Raw genomic sequence first — 25,435 nt, 5'->3', positions numbered from 1 at the left:
CACCAGGACCCCATGGGGAGGTCTTCACCCCATTTATTTTTTTTTGGTGCTAGGGATTGAACTCAGGGGTGCTCTACCACTGAGTAACATCCCCAGCCCTTTTATTTTTTATTTTGAGACAGGTCTTGCCAAGTTGGCCAGGCTGGCCTTGAACTTGTGATCTTCCTGCCTCAGCCAGCCCATGTCCCTGTTTAGTGGGGAATATTCTGCTGGCCAGCACCTACATGACCTGCCTGGACCTCTTGGTCACCACTCAGAGTGCTAAAACCAGTACTGGCTTTATTGACTCTGAGTCCATGAAATCTGTTCAGGAGGTAGAGACCTTCTTTTAAGTGGATACAAATGTTTGCAAAGAGGCCTTTCCCCCCACCTCCCAAGGTAAGCGATTAGTGGACTGTACATGTTATTAAAACCAACTAATAGGAGATTTAGAGATAGCTTCTTCCATCTCTTAGTTCTGAGTTCAGAAATATAAAATCCACATCAGGCCAACAGGGCACAGCTGCCTCCAGCCAATTTCTCATGATGGACCATTCTAGATGCACTTTGGAAAGAGCGGGCAGGAGGCCTGCCTGCAGCTGACAGCTTTGAGTGGCTGTGAACATTACCGTAGAAAAGCTGACTCAAAAGTACGTTTCCAAAAAATGCACATTTCCTTTCCCTTTTGGGAATGTATCCTAAGGAAGTCATCAGAGATGGGCACTAGGATTTATCTCCCAGGATATCCATTTTAGTGTTGAATATATAGAGCAAAATTGGAAATCATCTACGTGTCCCCAAACTGGCCTCTGTTTCCCTCTAAGCCAAATCCCTCCCTGCCTCTCCCCCTCTCCCAGGTTGGTGGTTTCACATCCCTGCTTTTTCAACCACCTTCTTTAAGCCCATGTTTTGTTGCCTCAGAAATTAATTTTTGTCTAGTTAATTATTGCCATGAAGAACAGGGTATAGCACATATTTAATACATATAATATTGCTCTTTAGAAATCTGGAGGAAAATGGTAAAATATATCCTTAATACTAAATTATAGTTAAAATCATACTTTTGAAGAATTTTAATAATGTGGGAGAGTATCAAGTAGTAGAAAATAGTAAATGATGTAAGTAGTAAGCACCCAATTTTACTAAAAATCTGCACTTACATACCAAGGAAATATTGGAAGATGTACCCTTAAGATGTTAAGAGTCATCATGGGGGGTGGGTGATGAGTGAATTTGGGGGGCATTTTCTTTATACCATCCTGTAGTGCCCAGGAAATGGCCAAGTGAGGTTGTATAATGACGGTTGCTGAGCGGGGGGGCAGTCCCCCATGATTGCAGCATTTGCCTAGGTGACAAATACCCAGGCAACAAGCTTTTGACTTTAGGGACAGAATTGATCTCCCTTTAAGAATGTGTTTATTTTTTACAAACCTGGTTCCAAAAGTTGCCCAAGGCATATGAGCCTCTATCCTGGAAGAATTTTCTCAGGAAATTATCAAAGACTCCTGTTCCTGTCCCCTCTGCTAGAGCCCCTTTAGTCTCTGCATTGCAGACTGTCTGAGTGTCTGCCTGTCTGTCTGCCAGGCTGGCCAGCTGGGTGCAGCTCCATTCATCTTGTCTCACCCAGCAGAGGTCAACAAGGCACCAGGAGGCTGCAGCTTCCTGGCATAGGAAGGGCTGGTGGGTGCAGCAGCCCCTGGGCGGGTGATCAGCTTAGCTGTCAGACGGAGCCGCTGCCGCCACCGCCACCGCCATGCGACTGACTACCCCGTAGGGAATCCCCAGGAACAAACTGCCTGTGAGTCAACAAGTCACAGAGCGTGCTAGAGTCCCCTTCTGTTCTTCGCACGTCTGGTCTGTTTCCTGAATCCCTGCTTGTCTGCTCAGGGCCTGTGCTGGGCCCCTGGGATGGTGAGAGGGGGACGCAGGGCTTCCAGGGAGCCCACGGCCTCTTCGGGGGAGGAGATGGAAATAATGCCTCAGTCGGACCAGGACCACTGGGCGGGTTGTGACAGGTGTGCCCTGCCCAGCAGCAGCCTTAGCTGTGTTCATCAAACACACTCAGGTGCACATGCCCCATTCCTGTTACAGCTGAGAGGACCTCAGAGACCCTCTGTGCCATCCCTGGTTTGCAGAGGAGGTGACCAGAGCTCCACCCGACCAGCCCTGGTCCACAAACCCTCCCTCTGTTCTCCTCCAAGCCAGTTCCTTCCCTATCTCCCCAGTGAGTGGGTTCACCTCCTCGCCCGTTTTTTGTTGTTGTTGTTGTTGTTATTATTGTTGTTCTTTTTAGTTACACATGCCAGTAGACTGTATTTTGACATATCATTCATACATGGAGTATAACTTCCCATTCTTTCAGTTGTACGTGATGTGGAGTTACACTGTCCAGTGTGCATACGTGAACATAGGAAAGTTATGTCTGATTCATTCTACTGTCTTTCCCATTCCTACCCCTCCTCTCTTCCCTCCATTTCCCCCTGTCCAATCCAGTGAACCTCCTCACCCACTGCCATCTCCCTACTTATTGTGAGTCAGCATCCCCATATCAGAGAACATTCAGATTTGGTTTTTGGGGATTGACTTATTTCACTTATGATAGCCTCTAGCTTCATCCATTTACTGACAAATGCCATAATTTCCTCCTTCTTTATGCCTGGGTAATATTCCATTGTGTGTATATACCACCTTTTCTTTATCCATCCATCCATCCATTGAAGGGCACCTAGGTCAGTTTCATAGCTTAGCTATTGTGAATTGCACTCCCTGCTTTTTCTATAAGGCCATTTGGTTCCCTGATAAGTTAATGTTGGTCTAGTTGATTGCCATTATTACAAGGGTACCGTGCATATTTAATGCATATAATACTGCTCTGTGCAAGTTTGGAGGACCTCTTAGGGTGTGGGTTGTACTGACTGTCCCGCTTGTTCAAGACCCTCCTTGAGGAGGAGCAGAGCTCAGGAGTGTCAGGGTGGTAATGAGCACACCATTCGGCCAGGGAGGCCCCTGGTAAAGGGTCCGGAACCAGGAACAGGGTCTGTGGTGAGGTCCTCCTGTGCTGCCGAGTCGGGGGGCTGGCAGCTCAGGCTGAAGAGGTTTGGAGAACCTATACTGGCTGTTGGCAGATTCCAAAAATGTTTCTCTTGGAATTATTCTTCCTTTCCCCCATCTGTCCTGAGGCTGCTCTGTGTGGGTAAAAGACAGTCGTGTCTTCCCAGATGCGAGCCAGTCTGGGGTGAGCCTTGTGGTCCCAGCGCTGGGACCTGAATGCTCCTATGTTCTTTTCTGACCTTTGCTCAGAGCCACCCCTGGGGACATGCTCAGCCACAGACTTGCATCTGAGATGAACCTTCCTAACCAGTGTCATGAAACTGAGCCCTATGGGTGACATCTTTCCACTTCCCTTGACCTCTCTATGGCATGTGACTCTGGACTTGTCTCTCCTGAAGCTCCAGCAGTGACTGGGGTGGCAGGCGGGAGGACCTTGTTGTTTTGTGGACTAGGTTGGGGCAGGGGCTCAGTCCCTACCTCTCAGGACAGTTCCCCTGTCCCTGTCCACCAGCCCTGCCTCCCTCAAGCAGCTCAGCAGGGTGGGGATCAGGTGTCATAATTGTGCTAGCTCCCTTCCAGCCTGTCCCCTCAGCTCTCTTGAGTACTGAGGGGGAAACAGAGGCCCCAGAAAGCTAATTGACTTGTCCCTGGGCTTCTAGTAAGTTTGCACAAAAGCCAGACGTGCGCACGTCTTTTTCTTTCCACCTCTCACTGCCACGAAGCCCTCCTCCACTCCTTGGTTTACTGTGGAAGGTGCCGTGTTGCAGAGAAAGCAGTTCTAGTCTGAGGGCCATGGACCCGAGCAGCGAGCTGCGCCTTTTCTCAGCCTCTTAACCTCACTCTTCTCATCTGTCAAACAAAGAAGAATGATGAGATTTAGGAAGAACTGAGCAGAGTAGCCTGTGAGTGGCCACAGACTGATGGCTTGTTTTGGCTCAAGTTATTATTATTATTTTTTAAAGGAATAGATCCCCAGGGAATCAAAGCACAGCCAAATGTCAGCTTGAGGTGTCCCTTGCAAGTGATCCCAAAACTCTGGTCTCACTATGAAGTAACCCCAAAGGGGACAAGAAATTCATTCCCTAGAGATTTGTGTGAGGGTGATTGGTTTGGGCTGTGAAGAGCATATCCCATCTGTTTTGGGGGGCCACCATCTTCTGGGTGCTCCCAGTTCTTCATCAAGGTGATGAAGGTTTCGGCATCAGAGCTCCGGGCTCCTCTTTCCATTTCCCCTCCCTGCAGTTCCATATCCTTTTAGTTAAAAGGCTTCTGCAGAGATGGGGTCTTCTGTAGGGCAACCCCGAGGTTTTCTGGATTGTCATTGCCCCATTACTCCCGGGTGTCTGCCGGGCGCCTGGCAGAGCAAAGTGGTCACCCCACCCTCACTGTGTCCAACCCCAGCAAGAATTTGCTGTTGAATTCGCAGGAAGGCTGAGAATTTGCTGTTCTGAGTGCAGTGGCCCAGGCAGTAGCGCCCCCTGCAGGTCAGAGCAGGAACTGTTATGCCCCTCCATTTCTTGAAACTCCCAGAATATTAAAAAAAGAAACAGGGGTATGGAGTTGTAGTACGTTGTAAGTGTTTGCTTTGAACAGAGTAATGCATTTCACACCCACATAGCAGTGTGACTCTGCTATTCACAAGATAACAAATTTAAAACAAAAACAAAAACAAAATCCTCCGAAATCCACAGTGCGTCAAAGGCTGGAGCTGGGGCACAGGTTTAAAGAGGTTTGTGGAATGCTGTTTTTTGAGCCTGTGATTTCCTGGCTTGTATGTTACCATCTCTTGGGAGAAGACCCAGGGGTGACATCTGGGAAGGCAGTTGGTATCTGGCCAGCCCCTGGGTCTGCCGGTGGGGGCCTGCCTGTGGGGTCTCCACACCTGTTTCTTTGGGATCTGGGTTGCCCTGGTTTCTTTCCTGAGGTGGCTCACAGTGGAATGCCAGGTCCAACCTGCAAGAGCAGCTATCTGGATGTGCCTGTAGGACAGAGAAGCCAGTGTGGGTAAGGTCCTGGACTTGGCTGCTGCTCAGGCCAGTTAGCTGTGTTCTGCACACTGCCCCCTGCTGGTCTTCACAGCAATGGGGTGATGTTGCCCTGGAAGCAGTTCTCTAAGCGTGGTCCAGCACCTTTCGGGGATCCAGGAGGTGAATACTACTTTTCTTATCATAATAAGACTCTTGATTGTTCTCTCGCAGTTTTTCAGAAAATGAAAAGTTCATTCATTTGGCTTTAGATGCCACACTGAATCTTTAAGAAACCGATATCTGTTGAGTGTTGATGCTATATCAAAGAAAAAAATATCCACAATTATCTGGAAAAGCTATCAAAATCCTCCTCCCTTTTCGAACTATCTTGCATACCTGTGACGCTCTGAATGGACTTTAACAAAACAACATATCACAAAAGGTTGAATGAAAAATCAAACAGGAACATCCAGTTGTCTTTTGTTAAGCCATAAATAGATTCAAAAAATGTAAAACAGTGCCATTCATCTCACTAATTGTTTGTTTTGAAAACATAGATATTTTCATAAAATAAATACATAATGGGTTTATTAGTTTTAATGAATTAACAAAAGTTTTTAAATTTGTTTTCAGTTTTATGTTTATACCAATTTTATATATTTTATATTTTATACCAATAAATATAATCCGGATATGTTAGAGTCCTCAAAAAAATTTTGTAACATTTAGCTGGGCCTAGTGGTACACACCTGTAATCCCAGCTACTTGGGAGGCTGAGGCAGAAGGATCGAAAGTTCAAGGTCAGCCTGGGCAACTTAGCAAGACCCTGTCTCAAAGTAAAAAATATCTTAAAACAGGGCTGAGAATATAACTCAGTGGTGGAGTGAGGTCCTGAATTCAATCAGTACCGCAAACAACAACAACGAAACATCAAATGAGTTGTAAGTCATATGCCACAAAGTTCATGCTTTTTTGAGGGGCAGGGAGAGGGGGATGGGAACTCCCCGTTGCCCTCTTGCTTCAGCGCCTGTCGACCACTAACCCTACAGGTTGACTTAATTTGGATATTTCCTCTAAATGGGATCATACAATATGTGGTCTCTTTATACTTAACATCATGTTTTCAAGGTTCAGCCATATTATAGCAGGTATTAGAATGTTATTCCTTATTATGGCCAAAGAATATTTATTGTATACATATGGCACATTTTATTTATTCATCAGTTGTTGAGTGTTTGAATTGTTTTTACTTTTTGGCTATTATGAATAATGTAGCTATGAATATTCCTGTACTGGTTTTTGTGGGAAAATAGGTTTTCATACTCTTGGGTATACCTATACCCAAGAGTGAGTGGAGTTTCTCAGTCATAAGTCTGTGTTTAACATTTTGAGAAAATAGCAAACAAATGTCCAGCCTCACTCTTCTCTTGGTGCTGGGGACTGAACCCAGGGGCACTCTACCACTGAGCTACATTTTTGCATCCCCAGCCTTTTCACCTTTTCTCTCTTCGGCTAAGTTATTGGAGGCCTTGCTGATTTGCCCAGGCTAGCCTAGAACTTGCAGTCTTCCTACCTCAGCCTCCCAAGTTGCTGGGAGATAGGTGTGCGCCACCACACCTGGCCACCTCAGGATTTTGAACATGCTGAGTTTTGGAATCACTCACTGGTCTAGATTAGATCAGAGCAGGCCAGTGAGGGTGACTCTCCTTGCTCACCCTAGCCCAAGCTCAGCTCTTTCCTCCCAACACACACACACCCTCCCTTCAGAATGCACGAGCAGCCTTCTCATAATAGATCCTTAAAGAGGTAGCCCTGTCCTTGGTGGCTAAGGACCATGCTCAGTGTTAAACCACCAGGTTTTTCTGGAGCAAGATTCCTGGGGTGTTCCCTGGGACAGTGCCCCTTGGAGCTGTGCCTGGTGGAAGTCTTTGCTGCCGCTGCCACCTCCCTGTCCCCTTCCCTGCTCCACAGAGTGCTGTGGTCTCTGGTGTGATCCCTTGGGAGCATGTAGCTTGGATGCCAGGGGCTGCCATTCTGGATCCCCGAGGTTTGGGAACAGGTAGGGCTTTCCCCAGCTGTCTAGCTCCCTGTCCCCTGGTTGGACCCCTCTTGGCAGGAGCTGTGCTTGGAAGGTCAGGGATGGAAAGCCCTCTAGACCTTGCCAAGCGAGTTGAAAATCACTGGGGCTAGACGTCTTCTCTTTCTGAACTTCCCTTTGATGTCCTGCCAGCCATGTCCACTCTGGTCATCTAGCCACGTGATCCACCCAGTCACCCCACCCAGAATTCTGGAGCTTGGAGGGAGCTGTGTTTTGCTGGAGGAATGAGAGGCCATCAGTGGGAACGCAAGTGTCTGGTGCCTGAGTGCAGAGGGATTCTGTCTGCCATCTGCCTCCCAGCCAATGAAATGCTCCCTTGTCTTCTCCCTTTTTTCATCTAGATGTGACTCCCTGCCCCTGTCCAGGTGCTCCAAGATATGGCTGACACCATCTTTGGCAGTGGGAACGATCAGTGGGTTTGCCCTAATGACCGGCAGCTTGCCCTGCGAGCCAAGTGAGTACTTCCAAGGCCACACCAGGATGTCCCTTCCCCTTCCCTCCCTGCTTCCTTCCTTTCTTTGGAAAGATTCATTCCCCAGAGTTGAAGCAGTTTGGAGAAGTGTCCATTAAATGCATGCCACACTCTACCTGAGCTGGGCACTTCACTCCTTTAGTCATTTACCCACCGTGCGGAATTTATTCCCATTTCTCAGATGAGGGAAGTGAGGCTGAGCTCCTTGCCCAAGTCATTTAACATGTGGGTGGTCCGAGTTGGGACCCAGACCTGGGTCCAGCTCACTCTCATATCTGTGTGTGATCACCACAGGCCGTAGGGGACCAGACCACCTCATTTTCCCTTTCTCCTATCACTGAGTCTTGAGTGCAAACGTCCCTTGAGGCAGAGCAGTCTCATCCAGACTAGTCTCTGGATGCCCACTTCAGAGCTAGTGCCTGGCATGGTCACACAATACAGGATCAACGCTTCTTCTAGGAATGAAGAGCTGTCCCTCAGGCCACAACACAGCTAGACTCTTTCTCAGGTCTCTCCTGTGCTCTTAGCAGGGTTCTCTACTTCCCTGGCTCTGGTCTGTGCACTGGGGAGTCCTGGTTTTCCGGTTGACCCTGAGCCAGGTGTCCCCTAAGCTCTGATTAAATCCCGCTACCTCCCTCCATGTCCCTCTGGACTTTCCTGGGCTGGGAATGTGGCTCTCAGACACATCATCTCCCTTCCCATCCCTCTTTACCCTCTGAGGGGTGGGGGTTCCTGGCGTCTGGTAAGTTCTAGAGTGTCCTTGCCTCTGTCAAACTATGTCAATTATGGGAACCACAATTTCCCAAAAGGGACCAAGTTTAAGAAATTTGCAATTAGATGTTATGAGCCTTCGGGGGGACAGAGCTGAAACTTCAAAGGGGAATAGAAAAATTAATCTGAAACGCCCAGGAAGAGTGGTGTCACGCGTGATTTGCAGGAATCTTTGCCCCACAGTTAATTTGTCCTGTTCGCCGGGATGGCTCAGCTCCCTTTAGCTGCCTCCACTCTCTCCTGCAGGGAGAATGACCAGGGACACAAGGTGGGCCCCCTCCCTCTCTCCAACCCCAGCAGACAGTGAGTCCTGCCTGGAAGGGCAAAGTGTCTGGGGAGAGCTCAGCTGCTTGAGCTCTGATAGGGCCTGGTGTGCCCTGCTCACCGCTCCTGCGTCCCCGCCTTCTCCCTGACTGTGTCTCTCGCTCAGTGGCAGCTGAAAGCTGTCAGGGAATCTTCCAGAAAAGCAAATGCTCTTGCTTCCTCCCCAGGGTGTGCTGCCAGTAGAGCCTGGCAGTCCCCAGGACAGTCGTACAAATCCTGAGCTGCAGAGCTGGGAACTGGGCCTTGTGGGACCCAAGGGAAGTCCTCTCCCTGCTCCAGTGCAGGCCTTCCCACCAGTCCTCTGGCCCTATGCAGGAGTGGTCGTATAGCAGTGAACAAGACCAATACAGTCCTACGTCTCAAAGCAAAGACAGAGAGGAGAACTTTGTACAAATACTCTTGTGGCTCAGCTGTTTTCACAGTAATCATTGGCAGTGGGGGCCTGTGTTGTGGGTGCTAACTTAGTCTGGGGATCAGAAGAGACTTCCTTCCAGTGTGGTGCTTATGTCAAGACTCAAGGGAGGAGTAAATGTTAGCTAGAGATACAGGCGGAAGTTTAGGCTGAAGGAATAGCATGTGCAAAGGCCCTGAGGTGAAGAGAACATGGCATGTAGGTGTGCTGACAGGAGGCTGCTGTGTGGATGTAGGGAATGAGGGATGAACAGCATACAAGGAGGATGGGGGATGGGCCAGGACCAGATGGGGCAGGGTCTGACTTTCTAGAAACTCCCATTCTGGAGGGGGAGATAGCAGGTGTCACATAACGCAGCCTAGCGACGGGCACACACCCATGCCTTATAGGAGCTCTCACATGGCACCTGACTCTAAACATGTGGCACCTGGACTGTCCCCAGACCATTCTTGGGGAGCTCTGTGGATGTGGTGAGGGTGCTGGGGTTTGCAGGCCTCACTGTCAGTGGTGGTGGTCTCTCCCAAGGCTGCAGACCGGCTGGTCTGTGCACACCTACCAGACCGAGAAGCAGAGGAGGAGCCAGAGCCTCAGCCCAGCCGAGGTGGACGCCATTCTGCAGGTCATCCAGAGGGCCGAGCGGCTAGATGTCATGGAGCAGCAGAGAATTGGGTAAGGAATAGACCGGCCCGGCAGCGGTGAGCCTGGTGGGAGAAAGACAAGGCCGCTTAGTGTGAGCCCAGCGGGTGGGGGGGCTGGGCTCACCCCATCTAGGAGCCGGTCAGGAGGCCCCTAGCTCCGCTGAAGACACCCCTGGAGAATAGGCGAGAACCAAACCCCTCAAAGCCCCAGTACACCCCTCTGTAAGCTGGGGAGAGCAACTGACATACAGGCCCAGGTCATGGCGCGTAAAGGAGCCTGGTGAGCCACGTCAGGGGCCGTTGGGCTCCACACGCCTGCCTGTTGGCCGCAGCTCAGCCAAGGGACAGGTTCAAGTCATGGCTGAACCCGAACGACTCCACCCAAGGCCTCCAGCTTGTTCTGAGCGCCTGTGATATCCAGAGTAGGCCACAATTCATTTGTCCAACTTTTTTTGTGGTGTCTTTGTGTAATTATAAAAATAATTCATATTTCCTACAAAAGTCTCAAAAATAAGAAAAGTCTAAGCAGAAAAACACAGTGACACTGCATTACATTAGGCAGGAATTCATTTCATTCTGGTCTCTTTTTTTTTTTTCTGTTTATCTTTTTTGATTACTTATTGGGTCCCTCTTAAAAATCAGGCATTGTAGAAATGCACAGTTTGGGAGAGAAAGGCACTTTTATAAAGATGACTGCTGTATGCAGTCTCTTGGACGTGCCTTAGTAATAGGGACATACCATTTTAACACAAAAAGAGCTTATATAAGGCTGGTTGGATTTTGCTTTCTGTTTATTCATTTTTTTCATCTAACCTGGCTGGAACCCCAACCTCAGGTGCTGGCGATTGACCTCTGGCTCCTGATTCCCCCAGGAAGCCTTCACGGTGGAAGAGAGCGTTCATGGGTCCCCTCAGCCACCAGGGTGCTGCCTTTGCCTTTCTGAGCAGCTTTAAGGAGTCCCTCCTGTTGCCTGGCTCTACTGCGAGTGCTGGGTTGGCAGGGACGTGAGTGACACAGAAGGCTTATGGTTCAGATGGAAGAGGTGCATCCTGTGTGTTTGTGTGACACACAGAAACTTGGGGTGCAGTGACAGAAGGTCCCCAAGAACAAGTGGGTCTTGCCAGGGCTGGAGCTAGGTTTGCCCCAGGCCCTGCAGGTCCCTGAGTGAGGAATCTGACTCCTGTGGAAGCCACGAGTGCTTGCTGGAGGGCGTGTGCAGAGGCAGCCATGCAGCCCAGTCTGCTGTCCCTCAGCCCCTGTGGCAGCAGCTCGTCTTAGGGGAAGGGCGGGGCTGTGACGAGGGCTGCAGCTCTTGGGAGCTTTGTGACCCCAGCAAGCAGTCACATTTTGGAGTTTCAGTCTCCTCACCTCTGAAATAGGAAATACAGCATGGCCTCCACTGGGGCTGTAACAATTAGAGACCTAATATGCCTACATGTTGTCCTTCTCTGAAGAATTTCCCCGAGTGGCCTCTGGCTATTGGCAATACAGTGGCTAAGAACGGCATCCGTTCTATGGAGCCTGTAGGGTTTGCACGGTTGGGAGCAGCAGGGTCTATGGTGTGACCTGAGGCTGTAGGAGAGGCACCTGCCCAAGCTTGACAGGGTTCAGGGAAGCCCCTGGGATGCTCACCATCTCAGGGTTTCAGAGAGGTGCCATTTTTTCTATCCTGTAACAACTTCTCATTGCCCCAGTGCTAAGACCCAAAGCCTCCACGTCATCGTGGATCTTGCTCCCCTCCCCCACCACCAAGCCAGGCATGGTGCTTCAGAAATGCAGCCCACAGTCTCTGCCTTCCCTCCTGGGGCCCCAGCCGCAGCTCCTCCTGGCTTCCTCCCTTCCGCTCTCCCTGTTATCCCAGCTTTGCACAGAAGCCAAAGTGAGCTTTTTAAAATGTCACTTAGATCAAATCACTCCACTCTGTAAAACTCTTCAGTGACTTCGGATTGAACTTAGAAAAAAATCTAGACTCCATTTTGTGACCTGAAACCCCCGTGATCTGACCCCTGCTCGCCCCTGCAGCCTCACTGGATCACTGCCTGCTCCTGAGGAAGTAGCCCTGGTGGCCTTACTGGTGGCCGTTTCTCAGCCCTAAACTTAGTGCTTGCTGTTCCCTCTGCAGGTGGCTGGGTCCTGGCCATCCTTCAGCTCTCACTCAGGTCACATGTTCTCAGAGCCTTCTCTGGTCATCGGTGCCTCTGACCCCCTCAGTCTCCCTCCCCACACCCCACTCTTGGCATTCCATAGTGCTTCTCCCTATCTGAACCCAGTTTGCTTGTTTATGGATTTTCTCTTATTGAGTGTAAGTTCCATGAAAGCCGAGGCCGTGTCTTTCTCTGGCTAGTTTGCTATAATATCCCCAGGGACTGGGACATTGTAGGTGCTCGGTTGATAGCTGGTGAATAAATGAATGATCCAGGAGTTAGCCAGGGGAAGGAGTCGGGGAGGGGACATCTACCTAAGTGAGGGAACAGTGTGTGGGGCCTGGTCCAGTGTCTGGGCCCTGCCCAGGCAGTGGTTGTTTGGGGACAGGAAGCACATTCCTTCTGACTACGTGTCCTGTGCCGCAGGCGCCTGGTGGAACGACTGGAGACCATGAGACGGAATGTGATGGGGAATGGCCTCTCCCAGTGTCTGCTCTGTGGGGAGGTGCTCGGCTTCCTGGGCAGCTCATCAGTATTCTGCAAAGACTGCAGGAAGGTAAGGCCTTGCTCTGACCCTTCTATTCTGGCTCTCCTGCCTTGACCAGCTCTGCTGCTCTGTGGCTTTGCATCCTGGTTCCCAGGAGTGAGAGAGAGAGTGTGTGCATGCATGTCGGATTCTCTGCTTCTTGGCAAGCAGGACCAGAGCCTGAAGATGAGATGACCTGCTTTGAGGGTCAGTTCTAAGAAGTGGACTTTTGGGTGTGACTCTGGCTCTTACACTAGCCATATGACCTCAGAAAACTTGTCTACTATTTCAAGCCTCAATTTCCTCATCTGTAAAGTAGGGGTAATGATAACATGTACCTTGGAGAACTGTGAAGACTAAATATATTAAATTCAAGATTCTTAAAATTTTCTCGGTACAGAGGCACCCAAAAGATGTTATTAGGTAAGTACTATTTTCCTCAGGGCCAAGTGATATGCTAGGAATATGGTTTCTATTCTATTGGTCTACTCCCTTGGTCTCTAGTCACACAATGGAGAATGATCTTTGCAGCAAGAGCAAATAGATTTTCTCCTTATTGTAAATTGTGTCACATATTAAATTGTTTCATATTGAGTCCAAGACATACATATATTATATATATATATATATATATATTGTGTGAGAGAGAGAGGAGAGAGAGAGATTGATTTTAGTTTTCTCTGAAGTTTCTAACTGCCTTTCTTTTTCTTATTGCGCAAAGAAATATGTGCCTTCTGATCTTCAATATATATTCATTATCTCAGTTTTACTCTCTATCACATGGAACCTACTTCCTATTTTTCTCCTGACAGAACTCTTTTTGGATTCTTATGCCTGCTCCAGCCTAGAATAGTCATGACACAGCAATTGTGGAACTTCCTTTTGCTGTCCTCCCAGGCTAGAGGACTCCCAAGACACCATGTCTTCCTCTTTTTTTTTTCATCCTACTTTTGCTGGAACCCATCCTCAAGTAACTTCCATGTGTCCGTCACTGTTTCAAATCTGGAGTTGTTACAGTGAACCAGACAGAAAAAAAGAACCTTATCTCTTGAGATGACATTGGGTGAGGAAACTAAAAACAAGTAACAATCAAATAAATGATTTCAAGAAGTAATAAATCCTGGGAAGGAATAACAGGAGATCTAAGACTAGGGGTAGAGTGGAGTCTGGGCGATAAAAGTTGAGAGAACTATAAGAGATGGAATAGTCAAGGAAAACTTGGAACATGGAGGCCATTGGCAACCTTGATGGGCATTTTCAGTGTCATTCAGGCTGCATGAGAAGGAGGTTAATATAACCAATTAATAAGAGGAAAGGTGAGAATTTCAGGTATGGTCATTTTTCCCCTGACTTTGTCACATGTAGTGAATTAGACTGACGAACATGGATTAATTGGTCCAACTATGGTGGAGGTATGACAGGGCCCCAGGTGTCATGGTGTGCCAGCCTCTCTACAGACCCTGGACTGGAGACCAGTGTAAGCTGCGGGCAGGGGGACTCAGGACTGGAGCAGGTGGAGTTGTTTTGTGATTTCTTCCTGGGAGAATAGGCCCAGCAGCCTGTTTCCTCCTCCTGCCTCTCAGCCCACTGCTCCAAACGTTGCAGGTCCATGGCACCATGAGCAAGGGCAGAACCTTCTCTTCTTCCCTGGAAACCTCCAGAGCCTCTGAGAGGCCAGCTACTGCCCCTGGCTGTGAAGAGTTAACACTAGCTACTCCTTGGAGAGCCATTTCCTAGGCAACAGTGGCAGTGCCAGGGGAGGACCTCAGCTGGATGTGGGGCTGTGGGGAAATGTTCTGCCAGTCTCTCTCACCACCCCACAGCCTGGTGCCCTGGAGCACTGGGCTAGTCAGGAGGACTTTTCTATTTGAAGTGGTGTTCATTTGTTCTCTCTCTCTCTCACTCTGTTTCTTTTCAGTGCATGTGTTAGGCAAGCACTCTGCCACTGAGCTACACCCTACCCTTTCTCCTTTATTGAGACAGGGTCTCTCTAAGTTGCCAAGGCTGGCCTGGAACTTCTGATCCACCTTCCTCAATCTCCTGAAGAGCTGGGATGATAGGCATGTGCCACGTGGCCTTGCCAAAGGGGATCTTACTCTGCAGCTGGCTGAGGACTAGGTCCTGGACTAGGCAGGAGGCAGAGGAGCTCTTTGAGGTTCTGAGAGGACTTGCACCCAAGCAAAGGCAGGAAGAGAGGCTACTGGATGAGCCTCTGCTGATGAGGGGCATCCGGCAGTTTTCTTCATCTGTCTTTGAGAAGATTGCATCATTCATTCATCATCACTCATTCTTTAAGTAGTACGGGGCCCATTGTGGGCAAGACCCATGTTAGGCACTGGGCCGTACCTGGACCAAGTTAGACGAAGTCTTTGCTCTCTTGGAGTTTATTTCTCAGGGGTAGGAGAGGAGAAATAGATGAATGGATAAACCTAAAATAATGTCAAGTAGTCTGATGACTCTGTATTGAATTCAAGCAAAGTGATGTAATCTCATATAACTGGGTGCTCTGGGAGGCTTCTCTGAGCTCAGACATGAAGCAGGAGTCAGCCCTGGGAGGATCTGGGTGGAAAAGTATCCCAGGTAGAGGGACTGGTAATCACAAAAGCCCTGAGACAGAACCAGCTGGGCTTGTTCAAGGAACTAATGAAGGTATCCGGGACAGTAGGAGCAAGGGGTTAGCATGACTGTAATTCAAGGTCAGGAGCTGGAATGGTATTGGAAGTTAAATGGGATGTCAGTGGAGTGTTTGAGCAGGGGTGTGATGTGATCTGATTTGTCTTTTAAGGGTAGATCCTAGCTGCTGTATGTTGAGTGGACTGCAGGGGACAGAGGACAAGTAGGAGACAGGTTGGTGGTGATGGAGGCAGGTTTGGTGTGATGGCTGTCGCTGAGAGATGGTGGGCTTGTGGACAAGGCATCATAGAGACAGAGGCCCTGTGCTGAGATGGTCAGTTTCTTCAGTATATTTGAAGCAGATGGGAAAGAATGAGGACCCCAGCCTGGAAAGAGTCATAGGCTGCTGGGGACAGGACAAGGGGTTGTTAGTCCACTCTCTCAGGAGCTGCAGGTCTCCCCAGGCGTGCCAGCAACCACTGTTCCCACACAGACTCTGCAGCGTGTGGGCTCCCGGCTGCGGCCAAGGGCCTCATTCTGCACTTGAGGAGTGTCTCCATGTTCCTGCACGGACAGGGAAGGGCCAACTTCTCTCTTCCCCAACAGCAGAATCCCTAGGTGCTTGTGTCCAGAACTGTAGGTCCAGACAGACTTGGAATGAGGTCCCAGCTTGGCACTGTGGAGTGGTCCAGGACACGTCACTTAACCACTCTGAACCTCCACATCTGCATCGGTAAACTAGGGTCACAAAGCTTCCATCAGCTCCAGGTGGATATGAAGAGTGGATGAAGTAGAAAATGGATGCCCCCAGCAGCACGTGGTCCCTTGCAAGCCTGGTGAAGGGTCCTGGCTACGCTCTTCCCATCATTGTTCTGACTAGACCACCCCAGGGTCCCACCTGCTGGGACTGCAGAGGTGCTGTAGAGCACAGACCTGCTCTCCTGTGGACTTTGTGAGAGATGGAGTGACATGCCACAGACTGGTCAGCTCTGACTGCTCTGATGAAACACCACAGACTGGGTGCCTTAAACAGCAGACATCGACTTCCTGGTGGTTGGAGTTTGGGAAGTCTGAGCTGGTTCAGTGTCTGCTGAGGGCTCTCTTCCTGGCCTACAAATGCTGAGTCAGCTCTGGTCTCTCTTCTTCTTCTTCCTGTGAAGACACAGATCCCCTTGGATTAGGGCCCCACCCTTATGACCTCATTTAACGTTAATGACTGCCTAAGGATACTTTCTCCAGATATGTCACCTTGGGGGTTATGGCTTCAATATGTGAATTTTGAGGGGACACAATACAATCCATAGCAGCCCATGTGTTCTTTAATAGAATTCATGTTTTGAACTTGAACTTAAAATTGAAGCTTCCACAGTGAGTTCCCTATTTTCCAAAATTTATGTAAAACCCTCTGGACAACTTTGTCGCTCTCCAGCAACAGAGATCCGGAGCTGGCAGGAAGCCCCTCTGTTTTCGTGCTGGTATCTTATACCTGCTATCACTCAATCACTAGTTCAGCCTGTCCTGTGACTCCTGGCCAAGGGGAATTCAAAAAGGAAGGTGTCTCTTACCCTAGATCCTGCAGTCAAGGTGGACAGGATTCTCTGGAGTAACATTCCCTGTTGTTGGGACCTGAGTTCCCAGGACCAAGAGCAGCTGGGAGAGCCGCCTGGGGGAACTGGCCCCTTGCAGATCGAGAGAGAGAAAGGTCATCAATCAGGGAGGGAGGACAGCACAGCTGAGGCATGAGGGTGGAGAGGAGCAGGACAACTGGACGGCAGCGAGGACAAGGATGTGGCGAGGGTATTTGACTTAGGAACAGGAGGGCTTGGAGGAGAGAGGAAGCATGCTCTAGTGACCTCCAGGGGTGAGGTCCTAGGGTCCAGGAGATGAGCTGAGACCTTTGAGAAGCTAAGGCATAAGGCCATTTTGGGGACAAGTTTGAGCAGAGACAGGTCTGTAGGGCCCTGCCATCTCCAGAAGATGGTCACAGAAGCACAGATATCTAGGCAGTGATCGCTTAGGATCTGAATCCCCTAATAATTAGAGGGCCACGATGTCGTCCTGCAAACTTTAGCCCTTGCAGGCTTTCTGAAATCTGAGAGGGCAGGGATGACATCATCCATTCACTCATCCAACAAATGCTTCTCATATGCCTACTGGTGTTAGCACTGGGATGCAGTTAAAGGATCCTCACCTCCCAAGGAAGGGAAGTTAACTGATCATGCATATTTAATTACAGTGAGGGCTGGGGTTAAGGACCAGCCCTGGAGCGCTGGCAGAGCTCTAACAGTGCTGGGCCTCGCGGGCATCAGGAGCCTTCCACTCTGGGCTCGCTCCTGTTGGGGGAGGCTCTCTGTTATTTCCGTCTCTGCTTTCCCTCTCCTCACCTTTGCTGGGAGCCACACCCTTGGGACCGGAAGGTGTGGGTTGGGCAAGCTGTGGAGAAAGAATGCTGTGGAGATCCCTGATACAGAAATTGTCCAGCGCGAGGCCCAATGGGGAAGGACAGACCCTCAGGTGGTCCTGGGGACACAGAGGCATCCCAGCAAGAGCCCTGGCAGCATTCAGTAACTACAAGCTAATGAGCATGAGTGGAAGGCGATGCCGTCCTCTGAGCCGTGTCCCCTCTGTAATTGGGTCTGCATGCCCAGGCTGCCCACCCTCATTATCTGAGGGCCGAAGTGGGAAGGGAGAGGGGCTGGCTGGCTAATTAGAGAGGACTGGCGCTCCTAATTGCTTAGGATCTGAGTCAGGCAGCCTTTGGTCTAATTGAGAGTCCAGCTCTGCCAGCCATGGGGAGGCCATACAGGGCTGTGGAAGGACCCGTCTGAGCCCATGATAGCATTGTCACCATTTCAGGGAAACAGTTGGATTTTTTTTCTGGTCTCAGTCAAAGGGATCCTATGGTATGGGCACAGGGGAGCCTGTCTGCGAGGTGACCCAGAACCTTGTGTGCTAAGTCCTAGTGAAAGAGGCTCTGAGATCAGCTTGCATTTTGCTCAAAGGCCTTTAGGGAAGTCCAGCTGCATGGGAGCAGATGTGGCCCCAGCCCAGGGAAGCACTACAGGGAAGGGGCTGGGCTCCAGCCTCTTTGCCCTAAGAGGAGGTGTGTCCTGCTGATGATAGGTCCAGACCTCCATCAAGAAAGCTGGAAGTAACCCTGGAGGCTGTGCTGTTTTCCCCTAAAATCTCCCCTCTCTGTTCAGTGTTGGGGACTGTGGCTGCTTCCCCAAGGCAGGAGCAAATGGAAGTTCTTCGTTACTCTCCCGCCTGCTCACTGGACTGAACGATCAAAGGAGGCAGAGCCCTGCCCTCTCCATCACTTTTATCCCCAGCACTTAGCCTTCCACTCAGAGATGGCAGTCTCTAAAGAGCCTGCTGACCTCTGAGAAGGATATCGCTTCTGGGCTATGAAGCTTTGGGAGTCTCAACCCCACCCGACCCCTGCCCCAGTTTCCAGAGAGCTTCTCCCAAAGTTAGAGGCATTGGGGCAGTTGTAGAGAATTCAGGTGCCGTTAGGGTCTTTGCTACTCAAAGTGTGGGCCAGGACCCAGGACCAGCAGTATGAACATCCCTTGTTGCTCATTAAAGATGCAGATTCTCAGGTCCCCCCAGACCTTATGCATTCGAATCTGCTTTTTAATTAGATCCCCCCATCATAATGTCTGCAATGTAGTGTGTGTCAGAATTTCCTTCTTTTTAAAGGGCAAATAATATTCCGTTGTGTGTATGCACCACATTTTGCTTATCCATTCATCTGTGATGGACACTTAGGTTGCGTCCATATTTTAGGCTATTGTAATATTTTAGCTATGTATATGGTTGTGCAAATATCTCTTTGAGATCCTGCTTCCAGTTTTTTGGGGATATATACACAGCAGTGGAATTTCTGGATCTTATGGAAATTCTATGTTGTTTTGAGGAGTTGCTGTACTGTTTTCCACATGGCTGCACCATTTCACTTTCTGACCAGCAGTGTATAAGGGTTAGGAGATCAGTTTTGTGCAGGGCTTCCCTCTCAACTAATCCCTTTCCCTCAACTAATCTTGAGCACCTCAGTCCCTCAGGTGGAGCCACGGAAGCAGCAGCTTCCTTGAGCAATAGCCATTTCATCTGTGTTGCCTTCAAATTGGCCTCATGATGTCCTTTTTCCTCCTCAACCTAATTCAGTGCAGAAGACATGTGTTTGTGTCTCATTACAAAGATGGATTTTTTCATTCAGCTACTGATGTTTCCTAAATTCCCGGAAAAAGTCACTTAATTCATCTGCCCTGAGGGGCCTCTCTGCTGCTTGCACGTTTGCCAAGGTTGTTTGGCAGGAATTGACTTGGCTCCTGTTGCTGGGGTCAGAGGACCAGATACCGCACAGCATCTTGGGACATCTGTCTTGCTAGGGCTCTGAGAGCAGAACATCTCCATTAAGTTGCACTTTTTTCTTGCCGTTTAGGTACCTAGAGGGTGGCTTTTCTTCCCCCAAAGGAAGAAATAAAGATCTGTCACTTGGTGCAATTCAGAGTCCATTCTGTTCACCCCAGCAGGCCACCAGCATGCCACTGATCCTCAGCTCGGGATCATCAGGACAAAGGAAGGTGGGCTCAGGGACCACATACATCCCCCTACTCCCACAACAAGGCCCAGAGTTTTCTGTACTGAGACCTTCCTTACTGTCCTGTGGGTCAGTTTTGCAATTCGCTGGAGACTGTGCCCACTTAGCCAGGCACATGAAGCATCTTCCCAGGCCCCCAGGGAGAGAAGCTGGAGATGCCAGCCCCTGCCCTTCAAGAGTTGGTGACAGATGATGCAGCACAGTGTGAGAAGCGCTGTAGAAGTGGAAGACAGGGAGCAATTGGAAGCAGACCCTGGAGAGAGACCAGGCAGGGCTCCATTGCGGAGTGGAGCTAGCCCTTGAGCTGTCCCAGGAGGGTGTGATGAGGGCCAGGGAGGCCCAGCTCTGTAGAAGAGATGCAGGGGCTGGGGACACATGGCCTCACTGCTCCTTTGGGTATGTGGGAGAGTGAGATGGGGAGGGAGGTAGAAGGCAGGCTGAGGGGAGAAAAGGGAGGAAGGGAGAGGGGAGAGAGCACACGAGGGCCATGAGGGACCAGACGCAGACTGAGGGAGGGAATGGCAGGCACATCGCGAAGGGCACCACCTGCCAAGCTGAGGATTTTGGGTTTTCTCCTGTTGGCAGCAGAGCCCTCCAGGAATGCTGAGCAGGGAGATGAGTTCCAGGGGTCTTCGGGGGAGGTTAAGTTCACACACAGATTTGAAAGGACTGTGTAATAGGTGGGAGCGAGCATGCAGAGACTGAATTGTCCAGTTCGCAGTGGCCAGGGCCTGGCACAACTGGCGTGGAGACTCAAAGACAGGTAAGCGTTAGAAATAGCAAAAGCTGCAGTGATTGACAGCTCTCTCCATGCCAGGCCCCTGCCCACTTAATCATCCAAGCCACTCTGGGAGGTCACCATCTGCCATCTACTCTTTGCAGGTGAAGAAAGCGATGCTAAGTGGAAGAGACATCCCTTGCCAGGTCACATGATGGGTGGGTCTGATGGCCTCACCCACCAGGTTGCACACATGGTCAGGGCCTGCCACAGGGCAGTGCCAGGACAGGAGCAGGTGTGGGGAAGGGGCTTGTGGCCTGTCTGGAGATGTTTCTGTGATCTCGTGTCCTGAGGCATCCCGCTGTTGAAGTGTCAGACCCCCTCTTTATAATAAGTGAGCCAAGACCAGTCAGGGCCACCTGCATGTGTTGGGAGTCAAACTTGTAGCCCCATGAAACTGCCCAGAGGGGCCTAGGAGGCAGACCAGGTGGGTGCGAGCAAGGCCAACAGGAAGGGGTGTTTCTTCCCTCTCAGCCCCTCACCTGTGAGGCCACCCCAGTGGGGCCATCTGCAGCACAGCAGGGCACAGTTTGTCCCAAGTTCAGCCACCAAAAGATTAGAGCTTTCATGCTCCATTTTGGTCTTGCCCAACTCTGCCAGTGCCAGGACGCCAGGCTCTGATTCTGTGTTTCTAGAATAGATGGCTCTTGCCAACTCCCTGTCCTTGTGCTGGATGATGCCTTGGAGCCCACTGCCAGCAAGTAAAAACGGGGGTGCCTGCACCACCCCTCTGATCACAGGCCCTTCCCATTCTGTTTCTCACTAAGACCGAACCTCTCCCAGGGGGCACAGCCCTCTGCAACTTGGCTTCTGCTGCCCTCCTCTGCCTCCCCGTCCCCGACCCCCACAGGCAATACCCACCCATCCGAAATCTAGTTCTCAAAAGCCTCCTGGGTCCCCTTGCAGATCAGAAGACAGACAGCAGGTAGGGCAGGGTGGGACCATGTGGCCTAAATTCACAGGTAACATGTTATACAGCTGAGCACAGCTGGCCTGATAAGTGACTGCTCTGAACTTTCCATATGACCTTGGATAAGGTCCCCTCTCTGGACCTTCCTGTAAAAGGAAAGGGTTGGCTGAGAGTCTCTTGGGCCCTTTCTGCAGATTCTTCCCATAGCCCCCGGGCTCAGTCCAGCCCTTGCAGCGTGACCAGCTGCAGATCCCAAGCCACAGCTGGGGGCTGAGGTTATTTCCCTCCCCCGTGCAGCTCGTTCGCTTCGCCGTTGCTGTGAGGCATCGGTGGGCTGGCTTCCCAGCTCGCTTGGGCTCAGCCTGGGATTGAGCCCATATCCTCCGAGCAGGAGGAAGCAAAGAGTTGGCTTGTGCCTCTGATGCTGCTATGAAGGCCTGTGTCCCTTTGCCCTCCACTCCTGAGGTCATATAGGTGAAAGGCAGAGTTTTTAACCTTTCTCCAGGTGGAGAAACAGAGTCAGAGAGAAGACTCATTCCTGCAGGTGGGGGGTACAGCCAGACCTCCAGTTCCTCCTACAGCTCCGTTCAGAACATTGCCTACATACTTCCTAGGATTCAAGAGAGCTGAAGGCAGGCAGGCGATCCCCAAAGGATGGTGACATCTGGTGCATTTTGTAAATGGGGTGCTAAGGCTGATGACTTTGTGCCCTGAATGCTGGGGAGGGACACATAGCCACTAAGTCAGACTATACAGTAAGGAGGGGTGCCAGCCCGGGCTTCCCCAAGGCCTGAGACCTTTTCCTGGTTACACATGGAGGTTTTTAGGGGGTTTGGGTGTTGTCTCATGGACACGGGGTGCCCCCTCATTGAATGGTTAAAGCTCCTATAACCTTTGGCTGGGGTGTTGGTGACACCAGCCAGGCTCTGTGGGCTCATCCAGTCTGTCCCACTGTGACTTCTCCCTGAGGACACCTGCCTGGTGCCCCCTCGGGCCCTTGCCACAGCGCTCAGTGGCAGTTTTCCCCAGGTTTGGTCGTCATAGCTGTGAGAGGCCCTGGCAGCAGGAAGCGCTGTTGGCAAATCTGTTTGGCAGCTGATACCGGGGACGGTGATTTTGTGCAGCCTCTTGTCCTCTGTTGTGGTAAATAGCAGATAATGACATTTCCAGGCTGTGGCGTGGCTTGGCGCCACACACCTCTCTGCTGCCTGCCAGCTGCCACACTTCAGAGGCCTGGGATTCTTCTTTGCTTTCAAATCGCCCCTTTGTTTCCGGCCACGATGTTTCCCTGCAGCTGTTGGATATTCACTGACTGTAGCCCAAGCTGTATTTAGCCTGCCCTTCTGTGCCCCACAGGCGGGCCCCAGGGGCTGCACACCAGGGAGGATGTGAAACTAGTTCCTCTCCCCAAGGGTACCTCAAACCAAGACCCAAGGGCTAGGGATGTGGCAGAGCACTTGCCTAGCATGGGTGAGGCCCAGGTTCCATCCCCAGCACCACAGAAAGGAAAAGAGAAGATAATAACCCTTTAAAAAGCTTAGCCCTCTCCCTCTCACACTCTTTCCTTACCCTTATCATCCCACCTTCTGTGGGAGAGACAATCCTCCCAGCATTATTAATGTGGAAACTGGGGCTGAGGGGAATGATGATCTGCCAACCCTTCTGGGGACCCTTCTGCACAGAAACCACATCCAAGCACAGACAGGACTGTACTTGGACCCTCCAGGGAGTGAGGCCTGAGCACCTGGGTTGCTAGCCCAGGGGAGGGGCTGCCGTGCCGATGCCATCATCAGACCCCCTACCAGGTCTCTGACTATGGTTCGCTTTCCAGCTCATTCTCTGGTCTGCTTATTCATCTTGCTCGAGTGCAGCTCTGATTATGTCACTCTCCTACTCTCCCTGAAGTATTCAGTGGCTCCCATAATGCCTGCAAAATAAAGTCTAGATGCTGCCACGCAGTGCCCACAGCCCTCAGTCCCTTTCCCGCTGTGATCTGCTGACTTTAGCAGCATAAATAGAACTCATGGCTGTGAGTGCTGGCTCCGCCCGGGCCTGGCCTGTCAGGGCTTTCCTTGGAGCTCTGTCCTGCTCATCACCAGGGTCTCTAATTGACCATTAGCGCTGTTGCTCTTAGAATGTAAAGAAGCACCAGGGTGTTTATCTAGTCTGCTGTGTTTTTCAAATTAAAAACAAAGCAAAACAGTTCTAACAGGCTTTGGTTGGCTAGGAAGATATTTACTGCATCTCTAGTGCTGGAAAGAGGACAGAGAAGAGTGTTTTCTCATGGGCCAGCCTTTTGAGGGTTACAGGAATCCCAGAAAGGCAGAAAGGCCAGTGTGCTACCTCTGGGACAGGTGGAGCTTCTGAGGGGCACAAAAGTCCCACACTGAGTTGGCAGGGGCAGTCTCCTGACTGTGGCGGGGCTCTGGGCTGACTTGGTTTCTGGACTGGCCGTTTTAATCTGCACTCAGAGACCTCCCTGACCCCTCACTGTGTTCTCTGGGGTCCAGCAATTCAAGTTAGTCAGGTGGCAGTCTGGTGTCCAGCTTCAGGCTACATGGCTATGTTCTGGGCCCCTTCTGCCTCCCTCCTCTAGGGCCGGATCCCACTTGGGCCCTACATTTTGTAACATTCTCCATCCTGCCAGCTCCAGCTTCAGATCCATCTCTCAAGCCCCAAAGGGCCTTCTAGAGAGCAGGCAGGGATGTGGCCTCTTCCTCTCACCTCAGTCTCATTGGCACCTGGCTCTCAGCCCCAAACACCTTCCCTGCCACCTCTGCCTGTCCCCAGTAAGGGTGCTGCTTCTCCAGGGTCTGCCCTTAGCCACTTCTTAATGCTTTCTTCCCTCACTTAAATGTTTATGGAGCATCTGGAGTGTGCTGGGGACTGGTCCAGTTCTGGTGCTATATCCAAGAACCAGGCAGGCAAAACCTGGGCCTCCAGAAACACCTGTTGGGAGGTGGTGAGATGGACAGCAGGTGGCGCACACAGTACTGGAGTGTGCAGATCCCCAAGGCCTCTCCACCCCCCACCGCGTTCTGCCCTTCCCTCTCCTGTATCTGTCACCCCAACATTTCTCCCAAGTCCTGGTCCTGTGTATTACCTGCTGCTATACAGCTCTTCCAACAGTGTCCAGGGACAAACTTCACAAATATCAGTGCCCCCACGTTGTCTTCTTGTTCACAACTCCCACCCATCCTGATGGCCAGCCCAGTGGTCTTGGAACAACCCCGCAGTCCTTCCTTTCTTTCCCTTCCCTCCCATGGGGCTCTAGGAATTCCATAGGTATCTTGGAATGTTCCAGAAAACAAGCCTCTACTAAGAATGTGGAGGACAGATCTACTGGGAGAAGGACTGGGTTCATATTCTCAGCAAAGGCCCTCTCCCTGAAACCCAGGTCAGATCGTGGCGCTCCCCTACTTAAATGCTGCCAGAGGGCCCATGAATCTCAGGAATTCCAACCCTCGCAGTAACTTGGACTCATCACTGAGCCCTGTCCTTTCTTCCCACCTGACTGCATCAGGTGTCTGCCAAACTCTGGGGATTAAATGTGAACTGTGTTGAGGGCTGGGACTGTGGCTTAGTGGAAGAGCATTTACCCAGTGTGCACAATGCCCCCGATTCAATCCCTAGTGATACCACCTTTACCGGTGGCAAGTTCTACTTCCTCAGGTGTTGTATGACATCAGAGAAGCACGCCAAGGCAAGCATATTAAGCAGATTTTATTTAAAAGTAGTAGTAATACAGACCTCTCCTGGGAGGGAGAAGGGGTTCACGGCTGATGTTCTAGAATTCCCCAAAAGTGAGCATGCCCTACAACTCTTATAGATTAGGATCTCCTTTGTTCTGTTCTCTCCTCCCTTATCTCTCTTTCCTGCCTAAGTGAGGTAAATTTGGAATCAATGGGCTCCAGAGATCTTTGACATTCCATTCTCCCAGGAGCGGTCTCCAACTTCCAGATGCAGATGGCTTTCATGGCCTCCATTTCCTCTATTTGACTCGATCCCCTATTTCTACACTAACTGCCTGTCCCCAGTTCTGACTTCACTAGCACTAAAACAAAACAAAAGTCCTCTCTCTCAAAGGTCTCACAGCCAGAGAGACAATTCCAGTGTGATGCACTCAGTGGCGCTCTGGGAAAGGCAGCC

General features: G+C 50.6%; 1 protein-coding gene across 10 annotated transcripts in view; it reads left to right on the top strand.

Moving 5' to 3' along the window:
• The window catches only part of RPH3AL (rabphilin 3A like (without C2 domains)), a 259,447-nt gene that overhangs the window by 165,680 nt on the left and 68,332 nt on the right, over positions 1–25,435 (top strand). For all 10 annotated transcript variants that reach the window (XM_079130960.1, XM_079130957.1, XM_079130958.1 and 7 more), the window contains exons 2-4: positions 7,437–7,549; positions 9,600–9,743; positions 12,283–12,412. In XM_079130960.1, the coding sequence (XP_078987086.1) occupies positions 7,473–7,549; positions 9,600–9,743; positions 12,283–12,412 (351 nt within the window). In that variant the 5' untranslated portion in view covers positions 7,437–7,472. The remainder of the gene's footprint in view (positions 1–7,436; positions 7,550–9,599; positions 9,744–12,282; positions 12,413–25,435) is intronic.

Source organism: Sciurus vulgaris, assembly GCF_902686455.1.
Source record: "Sciurus vulgaris genome assembly, chromosome: 3".
In the NCBI taxonomy this organism is placed as follows: domain Eukaryota; kingdom Metazoa; phylum Chordata; class Mammalia; order Rodentia; family Sciuridae; genus Sciurus; species Sciurus vulgaris.
Note: the sequence above shows the minus strand (reverse complement) of the source record. Positions and strands in the feature narration are given on the sequence as shown.